General features: G+C 45.9%; 1 protein-coding gene across 1 annotated transcript in view; it reads right to left on the bottom strand.

Moving 5' to 3' along the window:
• The window catches only part of RRAS2 (RAS related 2), an 80,339-nt gene extending 77,477 nt beyond the window's left edge, over positions 1–2,862 (bottom strand). The window contains exon 1 of the mRNA XM_023230809.3: positions 2,442–2,862. Within this exon, the coding sequence (XP_023086577.1) occupies positions 2,442–2,549 (108 nt within the window). The 5' untranslated portion in view covers positions 2,550–2,862. The remainder of the gene's footprint in view (positions 1–2,441) is intronic.
• Between the last annotated feature and the right edge of the window lie 9,647 nt (positions 2,863–12,509).

The following is a 12,509-nucleotide window of genomic DNA, read 5'->3' as shown; positions in this document are numbered from 1 at the left end:
CCCCACCACCAAGCCTACATAGTGCTTTCATCAATTTTTTCCAGACTTTTCTGAGTCTGAATTCCCTTTGCATGTAAACATGTTAGAGAACTGTCGACATAAACACTGATAACACCTACCATTACTGAGCACATACAACATGCTAGATACAATGCTACAAACTTTGTTGTAATTTAAAAGTTATAAAGAATGTGTAATCAGACCCATTTTACTGGTGAGAAAACAGGCTCAGAGAGGCTGAGTATTTTGGCCATGTTCTCACAGTCGATAAATGACAGCTTTAAAAGACACACGTGCTCAAGTCTGTAAGACTCAAAGTTCATATTCTTGATGTACATATGTCTTCCTCATACATACCTGCTTCCTTTACTTCTTTAATATCATCTAGAGCATCTAGGTACTATACTATTCATAGTGGAGGTATTGCTTCAACAAATGATTCTATAAATTGTTAGGAAAACAGCAATTAATTTGTTTGTTTTGTTTTGTTTTTGAGGCAGAGTCTCGCTCTGTTGCCCAGGCACGATCTCGGCTCACTACAATCTCCGCCTCCCGGGTTCAAGCGATTCTACTGCCTCGGTCTCCCAAGTAGCTGGGACTACAGGCGCGCGCCACCATGCCCGGCTAATTTTTGTATTTTTGGTAGAGACGGGGTTTTACTATATTGGCCAGACTGGTCTGGAACTCCTGACCTCGTGATCCACCCGCCTCTGCCTCCCAAAGTGATGGGATTACAGCGAGCCACGACGCCAGGTCCAATTACTGCTTTCTTAATGGTTTAATACCATTACTTCCCCAAAACAAAAAGGCCCAACACCTTAATTAATTAACACGGGCTCAAATAATTCAGATGGCCCCTTCCTCAAAAAAACTTAAATATTTGTGATTCAAATCTTTTAAGTAACAGTACTTACTAATACTGGAACCCAAGATTATTCTCCCACTCCTAGACTTCTCCTCCACTTACCCTCCCCACCCCACCCCCACACCACCCCCGGCCATCAGACTAGTCCCCAAAGAAAGGGTTAGCTATAAATTGTTTTGCTTTGCCATTAGATACGTACAATCCTTCTGCGCCCTAGGGAAATAGCAACCTGACAACACCCCTGAATCTGTAGCTTGCTAAACTTAAACCAATCTCACCCCTTACTCAGTGATTTTTTTTAACCCACTAATAAGCATACTGTAAATGCCCATTACATAAAACATTCTTTCTTCCTGGATACAAAGGTTTTAGCAGTAGTAATCCCAGGGAATATTATAGCAGCAATTATTGCTCATTTACTCAATGTGAAAAGGTGACAATCACATTTGTTACCGTACAACATTTTAATGTCACTATAAACACTAAGTGAAGTAAGCTATTCAGGTATCTGACAAATGGGTGAAAAGGAAACCAGGAAAAAATATTTCACCGTTCATACTCTAGATACTGTGAAAAATATCCTTGTTACCTGTTATAGCAGGGTACCTTCGTTCTCTCCCACCATATGCCACACCTTTTAGGTTGACAAAAGCAGAAAGACATCGGGGCTTTGTGTTTTAAAAATCGCAAAAGAGACTACTCAAACCTCTCCCCAAGAGCAAATTCTAAGAAGGAAGAATTCCACCTCCCTTTTCTTTACCACAAACCCCTGACTTTCCGCCTCTAGCAACCAGAGAGGGCTGGGGGTGGGGGAGAGGGTGGTTAGAAAACAGAACGCACGACTCGGTCATATCCTAGCCTGGCCCATCCCAAACTTCACCTAGGCACGACGAGAAGCAGGGCGGCATCAGGAATTCCTAGGAAAAGGTATCACCCCATCAGAGAACATTTTTAACTTCCTCGAAGCCACCATTTCCCCGGGGCATCATCACACACTCCCACCCGGACATATTACCTAAGAGAGTACTTATAAGAAAAGCATAACAACACAAAGAAATACACAGTGCTTGAAGCGAGTAGCTCCGGCTCAGGCGGCGCTGGGAAGCCCAGAGACCACGCGGAGCCGCCGCCAAGTTGCCACTGCGATCGCCCCGACGGTGCAGGCGCGGCCGCAGGCGGCTGGAAAAGCAGCGCGCAGGGCTCCAGTTCCAGCCCCACGCCCGGACCCTCGGAGCAGGAAGCCCGCTCGGTGGCCCAGCCTCTCCCGGAGGTCTCCGGCCTCGGCCAGAGCGATAAGGTGGATCGGTGCTTCCCACCCTGCCAGCTCCGCCCTCCCGACCACATTCCTGAGAAGCCCTACTCCCGCGACGCCGCGCCCGGGAGGAGGCAAGAGCGCGACGCTGCGGCCGCAGGGCAGGAGCGTAGTCGGCCCCGCGCCCTCCAGCCCCCGGCCCCTGCCCCGGCCCGGGCCCGCGAGGCGCCTCCGGGGAGAAGTCGCGGCGGCCGACCCGCCACAGGTAGCGCCAGCTCCCGCCCGCCGCCGCCCCGGCGCCCTGGGCAGGCCCGCTCCAGGTACCTGGATGAACTGGATGGTGAGCGCCGACTTGCCCACGCCACCCCCGCCGACCACCACGAGCCGGTACTTCTCCTGGCCGGAGCCGTCCCGCCAGCCGGCCGCGGCCATGGGGACGCCGCAGAGCCCAGCCTGACCGCGCCGAGCCGCCGCTGCCGCCCGCCCTAGGCCCGGCTGGGGACGTGTGCGGCCGGCGGGCTGCGGGCGAGCGGCCGCGCTGGGGTCCCGGGTACGGGGAGGTGTCGGGAGGGCCGGTCAGCGCGGTAGCGCGGCGCTGGGGGCTGGCTTGGTACCGCCCGAGGCGCGGAGAAGCGGGGTGACGGCACGGGCCAGGGGCGGCAGCGGCCGGGGGGGCGCGCTCCTCTACGCGTCTCCGCAGCGCCTGCCGAACGCAGCCTCCAGCGCCGCCACAAATGGCCGTCTGGGGGCCGGGCTGCCAGGCTGAGGTGCTGCATATGCATGAGGGGGCGGGGAGGGGCGGGCCGCGCCGCTTGGGGCTGAGGTTCGGGAGGTGACCAGAGCTTCAGACCTCCACGGACACGCCGATCCAATCCCTAGCCATTGAGTGCGTGAGAGTGTGGGAGTAGGTGTCAGTTGGGAGTGGGACGAACGCAGTAACAGTGTGTGACCCTAATTGTGTATGTCAGGGATTGTATGGATGAAAAATACAATATGTGACAGCGTGTGTGAAAAATGGGCTGTTGGCATATTAACTCAATTTTATAGGAGAGTAAATACCCTGCTTTAAGAGTGCAGATGGTGACCATATTTGTGTGAAAAACAGTATGTGACAGTGATTGAGGATTAGAGCTGTGTCACAGTAATTGAGTGTGTGATGGGCTGGTGGTTGTGACAGTATGAAAAATTGAACAGTGGCTGAGCATGGAGAATAAGTCACAGTGATTGAGCTTGCATGGGCAAGACGGAATGTGACAGATTTTGTATGTGTCAGTACAGTGTCATGGCGGCTATGTTTATGTGTGACAAATGTGCAGTAATTGGATATGAGGAGTGTGAGTGAGAGGGGTTGAACTCCTGGCCTCAAGCGAGCCTCCCGCCTCGGCCTCCCAAAGTGCTGAGATTATAGGTGTGAGTCACTGTACCCGCCCTCATGGGGTTTTTAATAAGAGTTAAATGATCACATAAAACAGTGCTGGTACACAGGAAGCATTTACAGCAATCTTGGAACATGACTGCAAGTTCTTGGACTTGGTAACTCATTTGGAACCAGTAGAATGCAGCAGAAGAGATGCTGCCTAATTTACCAGGCTAGATCAGAAGAGGCCATGCAGCTGTTCTCTTGGTATTCTCACTCTGGGAGAAACAAAGTAAGAAGTTTGACTACCATAAGACTACCATGCTAAAGAGGCTACATGTAGGCATGCCAATCAGAAGTCTCATTGATGGCCAGGAGCAACATGTCATTTAAAAAAAAAAAGAAAAAAGTCCCACTGAGCTCCCACCAGATCACCAGCATCACCTGCCAGCCATCTAAGTGAGACATCTTGGACACTCAGCCTAATCAAGCCTTCCAGTGACAGCATGCCCTGTTAGCATCTGACTGCAACTGCGTGAGAGACCCCAAGCAAGAACTACCTACCCAGCCCAGCCCGTCCTGAATTCTTTTTTTTTTTTAATCTTTTATTTTTTTCTTTTTTGAGAGACAAGATCCCTTTGTCACCCAGGCTGAAGTGCAGTGGCACAATCATGGCTCACTGCAGCCTCCAACTTCTGGACTCAAGTGATGCTTCTGCTTCAGCCTCCCTAGCAGCTGGGACTACAGCAACATGCCATCAAGCTGAGGTAATTTTTTTTTTTTTTTTTTTTTTAAGAGATGAGGTCTCCCTATGTTGCCCAGGCTAGTCTCGAACTCCCAAAGTGCTGGGATGGCTGAGCGGAATGGCTCACGCCTATAATCCCAGCACTTTGGGAGGCCGAGGTGGGTGGATGCTTGAGCCCAGGAGTTCCAGACCAATCTGGCCAACATGGCTAAACGCATCTCTACCGAAAATACAAAAGGTAGTCCAGAGCGGTGGCGTGCACTTGTAGTCTCCACCACTCCAGAGGCTGAGGTGGGAGGATCACTTGAGCCTGGGACGCGGAAGTGACAGTGAACCAAGTTCGCACAACTGCACTCACGCCTGGGCGACAATGCCAGCTCAAAAAAAAAAAAAAAAAAAAAAAAAAACCTGCCGGGATTACAGGCATGAACCATCACTACCGGCCCTTCTTGAATATTTGACCCACAAAATCCTGAGCAAAATAAAATTGTAGTGGCTCACGCCTGTAATCCCAAAACTTCGGGAGGCCGAGGTGGGGCAGATCGCTTGCTTGAGCCCAGGAGTTCCAGACCAGCCTGGTCAACATGCCGAAACCCGTCTCTACAAAATATTACAAAAATTAGCCAGGCGTGGTGGCACGCGCCTGTAGTCCCAGCCACTTCGGAGGCTGAGGTGGGAGGATCACTTGAGCCTGGGACGCGGAAGTTGCAGTGAGCCAAGTTCGCGCCACTGCACTCTCGCCTGCGCGACAATGTGGGCTCAAAAAAAAAAAAAAAAAAAAAAAGTTCTGGGATTACAGGCATGAACCATCACTCCAAGCCCTTCTTGAATACTTGACCCACAAAATCATGAGCAAAATAAAATTGTAGTGGCTCATGCCTGTAATCCCAACACTTTGAGGTGCCGATGCGGGCGGATCGCTTGAGCCCAGGGGTTGGAGACCAGCCTGACCAACATGCTAAAACCCGTCTCTACAAAAAATTACAAAAATTAACTGGGCGTGGTGCACGCCTATAGTCCCAGCTACTCTGGATGCTGAGGCGGAAGAATAGCTTGAACCCAGGAAGCAGAAGTTACAGTGAGCCAAGATCGCGAGATCAGGAGATCGCACCACTGCTCTCCCGCCTGGGCGACAGAGCCGTCTCAAAAAAAAAAAAAGCACTGGGATTACAGGCATGAGCCATCACTCCCGACCCTTCTTGAATACTTGACCCACAAAATCATAAGCAAAACAAAATTGTAGCGGCTCATGTCTGTATTCCCTGCACTTTGGGAGGCCCAGGCAGGAGGATCGCTGAACCTGGCAGGTGGAGGTTTCAGTGAGCCGAGCTCGGGGCCACCGCACTCCAGCCTAGGCAACAGAGCGAGACCCTGTCTCAAAAAAAAAGAAAAAAAAAGTACATCGAAATACTGCTTCACACATGAAGATGACTAAAATTAAAAAGACAGGTAAGTGTTGACAAAGATGTAAAGAAACTGGAGCCCTCATACACAGCTGGTAGGTGTGTGAAATTATGCCGCTGCTTTGGAATACTTTGTGTCAGTTCCTCAAAAGATTAAATGTAGAGTTACCATACAACCTAAAAATTACACCCCTATTTATCTATAACTGAGAGAAATGAAGACGTATATTCACATGAAAACTTGTTTGTGAATGTTCATAGCATTGTTATATATAATAGCCAAAAAGTGGAAACATCTCAGTTGTCCCTCAGATGATGAGTGGATAAACAAAAAAAATGTTGTATAGCCATGCAATAGAATATTATTTGGCAATATAAAGGAATGAAGTCCTGATACATGCTACAACATGAATAAACTTTGAAAACATTATGCTAAATGAAAGAAGACAGACACAAAAGACCACATATTGTATAATTCCATTTATATACAAGGTCCAGAATAGGCAAGTCTATAGATACAGAAAGCAGATTTGTGGTTGCCAGGACTATAGCAACCAATAGCAGGTATGGGGTTTCTTTTTGAGGAGTTGAAAATGTTTTGAAATTAGATAGTGGTGTTGATTGCACAACTCTGTAAATATACTAAAAACATTGGATTGTATGCTTTATATAGATGAATTTTATTGTGTGTGTATTATATCTCAGTGAAGCTACAAGGAAAAAAGAATGAATTGCAAGGTTTTATATGAACAGTGAAGTTCAAGGAAGTGGCTTTATACTTCAGAATGTTCCCCATATTAACTCTATTCCTTTATTTTTTTTATTTGATTCAAACGTAGTATTCAGCAAATGAGAAGTCCATATGCTCAACCCCACCCACACTTTCTATTCCAAAATGAGCTCTTTCCCTTAGAAAATACCCCCAAAAGCACACAGCAGAAAGAAACTTCCATGCAAACACAAATCACTGAAGACACAGGAGAATATGGGAGAGGAAGAACTAGTTGTTACTCAAGCCAATTAAAGGTGAATTTTCAACTTAATCTGAAAAGTTTCCTTTTCAAGTAGCTGACAGATAATAAGTACATATATTTTCATGAAAAAGAATGATCTAGAACCTTGGAAAGAACAATAAAGGTCATCCCCCTTACTTTATAGAAAGAAATCCTGTAACAAGGGAGAGAATTTCTTTCCCAATGTCACCTAGCACGTTGTTAGCAGGGATTAGGAAACAGGTCTCCTGACTCCCCTCTCAGAGCACTTTGCCCCATGCCAAGCTGGGTGTTATCCAGAACCCCAGAGAGCCTCACATTGCAGAAGCAGTGTGATGCTGCCAGTCAAGAGAGCTGTTGACTGCATCATTTTGACTTAAATCAAGCTTTTGTTTGGCTAAAGTGTTGTCAAGAGATTTCAACAGGCAGATTCAGAGCCAGATCTAGCCAGCGCATATGTTTTGGCCTACAATTCAATTTTTTTGTTTAAATTTTGAATTGGTTGCCGATATTTAAAAATAGGGAATGTCACAAATAAATCAGGATTTCTAACTTCTTGGAAAGATTAAATGGAATATCTAGCAACACTGGACTGGCGTTATCTGGCAACAACTAGCTAAAGCTAAATACTGACTGCGTTTTAGAAAACTTAAGATCCTTCTGTTCATCAGAGTCGCCAGCACTCTTCTGTCACACACCACCCATTTGTTACCTGCCTGGCTTTAGTGGGCTTTAAGAGCTTGCAAATCCTACTACGATGACAATGTTCTCCACGAAGGTTGTGCTTCCAAATCCCCTGTAGTATATTTTATTTATTTATTTATTTATTTATTTATTTATTTATTTATTTATGCATGCTATTCAAACATAAAAGGCAGCCTGTAGTGTCTTTTAAAATGAAGAAACTGGGCTCCTCCCCAGACCTGCTAAATGAGAACCTCTGAGGACGCAGACTTAGAATCTGAATTTGTATATTAAATATCTAAAGTGATGGCCGAGTGCAGTGGCTTATGCCTGTAATCCCAGCACTTTGGGAGGCCGAGGCAGGTGGATCACCTGAAGTCAGGAGTTCAAGACCAGCCTGGCCAACATGGCAAAATCCCATTCTACTAAAAGTACAAAAAAATTATCTGGGCACGGTGGTGTGTGCCTGTAATCCCAGCTACTTGGGAGGCTGAGGCAGAAGAATCATTTGAACCGGGGAGGCGGAGGTTGCAGTGAGCAGAGATCGTGCCACTGCACTCCAGTCTGGGCAACAGAGCAGGACTCCGTCTCAAAAAATAAAGTAAAATAGGCCGGCGTGGTGGCTCATGCCTGTAATCCCAGCACTTTTTGGGAGGCCAAGGCGGGTGGGTCACCTGAGGTTGGGAGTTCCAGACCAGCCTGACCAACATGGGGAAACCCCATCTCTACTAAAAATACAAAATTAGCTGCACGTGATGGCACATGCCTGTAATCCCAGCTACTCCAGAGGCTGAGGCAATATAATTGCTTGAACCCGGGAGGTGGAGTTTGCAGTGAGTCGAGATCACACCATTGCACTCCAGCCTAGGCAACAAGAGCGAAACTCTGTGTAAAAATAAAATAAAGTGACTCTGAGACACCACCACAGCAAGAACTCTTAGAGGAGGGTACTCATCCCTGTCCACTCTTTATTTCAGGACAAACAGTGATCATCTCATCTGGATTGTTAGTTACTCATCATCTTTACAAACCAATATTGACCAAACAGCATCCCTGGCCCATCCCGGAGACAGGATCTGAGGGTAGAGTGGAGAGGGAGATGCTGAAATCAAGATTCCCCTGACCTCATCTGTAGCTACAACAGATAGAGCCAAGACCTAGTGGCCAAAGAAGGCCAAACCCCTAGATCAGAGCCTGCAATACTTATCATGGGTGATGAAGGAGCATCATCCACTTATTTCCTTAATGGGCCATTGCTTTTAATGTGAATGAATGGCTGGCAGAGAATGAAACAGCCCAGCAGGAGCTGCATGCATCTGAGATGAGACAGAAGCACAAATCTATTCCTTGTTTAAAGATCACGTTGCTAAGAATAGAAATTGAAACACACGCTCAAGCGTGTGCACACACACACAGCCCTGAGGAAGTCCATAATGGAGCTGGAGAAATCCACAGCTTAGTAGAGGATGATCTAAGAATCATTGAGCCTTAGAACAGAAAAGGCATCTTGAGTTCATTCCCTCTAAAGCTCTCCTTTCACACATGGGGAAACAAAGGCCCACAGAAAGAAGAGGAGTCCCCAGTATCATCTGGAAATAGAGCAGAAGCATGACTGGAACTCAGATTTCTGTTTCCCACCTTGAGATCCATCTCAATGTAGCACAATGTCTTAGGAACCCAAGAGCCCAGAAGGCAGAGCAGGGCCAAAAATCATACCTCTCTTCTTCTGAATGGCTAACAGAAAGAATCAAACAAAGGTATCCACCATTGCTTTTTTTTTTTTTTTTTTTTTTTTTTCCAGACAGAGTCTCACTCTGTCACCCAGGCTGGAGTGCAGTGGCGCGATCTTGGTTCACTGCAACCTCTACCTCCCTGGTTGAAGTGATTCTCATGCCTCAGCCTCCAGAACAGCTGGGACTACAGGTGCACCCCACCACGCCCATGTAACTTTTGTATTTTTAGTAGAGACAGGGTTTCGCCATGTTGACCAGGCTAGTCTCAAACTCCTGACCTCAGGTTATCCACCCGCCTTGACCTCCCAAACTGCTGGGATTACATTGTGAGCCACCACACCCAGTCTCACCATAGCATTTTTTAAATAATGAAAAATTGAAAAATCCCTAAATATTCAACAACAGGGACTTGGTTAAATCAATGATGCAATGGCTACTATGTGGCCATTAAAAATAATTTTTACTTATATAGGAAAATGAGAAGGGTAAGTGCTATGGTCTAATCCCCCCCACCAAACTTCATATGTTAAAACTCAATTCTAAATGTAATAACATTAAAAGGTGGGACCTTTAGGAGGTTGTCAGGGCTCTGCCCTCATGAATGGGATTAGTGCCTCTATTAGGCTTCTCTAGAGGGACAGAATTAATGAAATATAATATATATAAAGGAGAGTTTATTAAATATTAACTCACACGATCACAAGGTCCCACAATAGGCCGCCTGCAGGCTGAGGAGCAAGGAGAGCCAGTCTGAGTTCTAAAACTGAAGAACTTGGAGTCTGGTGTTCAAGGGCAGGAACCATCCAGCAAGGGAGAAAGATGTAGGCTGGAAGGCTAGGCCAGTTTCTCTTTTCTCATTTTTCTGCCTGCTTATAGTCTAGCCTCGCTGGCAGGTGAGTTGATTATGCCTGTCTAGATTAAGGGTGAGTCTGCCTTTCCCAGCCCACTGACTCAGAATGTTAATCTCCTTTGGCAACACCCTCACAGACACACCCAAGATCAATACTTTGTATCCTTCAATCCAATCAAGCTGACAGTCAGTATTAACCATCACAGTGCCCTTATAAAAGAGGCCTCAGGAAGCCTGTTTGCCTCTTGTACCACGTAGGGACCCATAAAAGACACCATCTGTAAAGCAGAGAGCCCTCACCAGACATGAAACCTGCTAGCATTTTGATCTGGACTTCCCAGCCTCCAGAACTGTGAGAAATACATTTATGTTGCTTATCTGTTACTCAGTCTAAGATACATATATTTTTATCCACTGGCCAGTTACTAGAAATAAGATATTTTGGGCCGGGCGTGGTGTCCCATGCCTGTAATCCCAGCACTTTGGGAGGCCGAGGCAGGCAGATCACCTGAGGTCAGGAGTTCAAGACCAGCCTGGCCAATATGGTGAAACCCCATCTCTACAAAAATACAAAAATTAGCCAGGCATGATGGCGGGTGCCTGTAATCCCAGCTACTTGGGAGGCTGAGACAGGAGAATTGCTTGAACCCAGGAAGCAGAGGTTGCATGCAGTGAGCTGAGATCACACCATTGCACTCCAGCCTGGGCAATAGAGTGAGACTCCATCTCAAAAAAAAACAAAAAAAAAAAAAAGAAAGAAAGAAATAAGGAAATAAGATATTTTGTTATAACCACCCAAATGGAAATTACAGTAGGATACAAAACAGTATATCCAGTATAGGCCAGGAGTGGTGGCTCACACCTGTAATCCCAGCACTTTGGGAGGCCGAGACTGGCAGATCACCTGAGGTCGGGAGTTCGAGACCATCCTGGCCAACATGGAGAAACCCTGTCTCTACTAAAAATATAAAATTAGCAGGATGTGGTGGCACATGCCTGTAATCCCAGCTACTTGGGAGGCTGAGGCAGGAGAATCCCTTGAACTCAGGGGGTGGAGGTTGCAGTGAGCCGAGGTCACGCCATTGCACTCCACCCTGGGCAACAAGAGTGAAACTCCATCTCAAAACAAACAAACAAACAAAAAAAAAAAAACAGTATATCCAGTGTAATTACAATTACAAAGATAGATAGATACCGATATATATTAATACATAAACTGTCATTTATTGAGCACTTACCAGGAACCCAGCATTGTGCTAACCATTCAAAACATTATCCAGTTTAATCCATCAACCAACGGAGTGGGTTCAGTTATTATTTGTATCATACAAAAAAGCTGCAGCACAGAGATGTCCTATAGCTACTAAATGACAGAGTGCATATTGAACCCAGGAAGTCCAAGCTTTTACTTAGTCACTACGCATAGATTTTTTAAAAAGATAGGCCGGGCGCGGTGGCTCAAGCCTGTAATCCCAGCACTTTGGGAGGCCGAGACGGGCGGATCACGAGGTCAGGAGATCGAGACCATCCTGGCTAACACGGTGAAACCCCGTCTCTACTAAAAATACAAAAAACTAGCCGGGCGAGGTGGCCGGCGCCTGTAGTCTCAGCTACTCGGGAGGCTGAGGCAGGAGAATGGCGTAAACCCGGGAGGCGGAGCTTGCAGTGAGCTGAGATCTGGCCACTGTGCTCCAGCCTGGGCAACAGAGCGAGACTCCGTCTCAAAAAAAAAAAAAAAAAAAAAAAAAAAAAAAAAGATGAAGACTGGCAGGATACTCAGTTATCCTAGAGAGCGAAATCACAGATGAGTTTTATTTTCTACTTTTTGTGTTTTGCATCTTTTTTTAAAGTAAGTCCCCATTCTCTTCTACCTCCAGCCCCTGGAAAGCTCTAATCTACTTTCTGTCTCTATGAGTTTCCCTATTCTAGACATTACATATAACTAGAATCATACGATATTTGTCTTTTGGTGTCTGGTTTATGTTGTTTAGCATAATGTTTCAAAGTTTATCCATGTTGTAGCACATATTCATACTTCATTCCTTGTTATGGCTGGATAATATTACTTTGTATAGATATGACACTATTTATTCATTTAACTATTGAAGAACATTTGGGTTGTTTCTATTTTTTGGCTCTAAGAATAAATGCCGCTATGAACACAAGTACCTGTTTGAATTCTTGTTGTCAAGTATATGCCTAATCGTGGAATTGCTGGATCATATGGTAATTCTATGTTTAATTTTTTGAGGAACTGACACACTGTTTTCCACAGCAGCTGCATCATTTTACATTCCCACTAGCAATGTATGAAGGTTTTAATTTCTTCACATCCTTGTCAACACTTGTTATTTTTCATTTTTTTATTATAGCCGTCCTAGTAGGTGTGAAGTGGTATCTCACTGTAATTTTGACTCGCAGTTCCCTAATGACTACTGATGTTGAAGATCTTTTCACAGGTTTATTTGCCATTTGCATATCTTCTTTGCAAAAATATCTATTCAAGTCCTTTGCCTAGTTTTTAATCAGATTGTTTGTCTTTTTGTTGTTGAGTTGTAGGAGTTATCTTATATATTCTAGATATTAAACCTTTATCAGATACGTGATTTGCAAACATATTCTCCCATC

This window comes from Piliocolobus tephrosceles, chromosome 13 (genome assembly GCF_002776525.5).
Source record: "Piliocolobus tephrosceles isolate RC106 chromosome 13, ASM277652v3, whole genome shotgun sequence".
NCBI classification, from domain to species: Eukaryota; Metazoa; Chordata; class Mammalia; order Primates; family Cercopithecidae; genus Piliocolobus; species Piliocolobus tephrosceles.
Note: the sequence above shows the minus strand (reverse complement) of the source record. Positions and strands in the feature narration are given on the sequence as shown.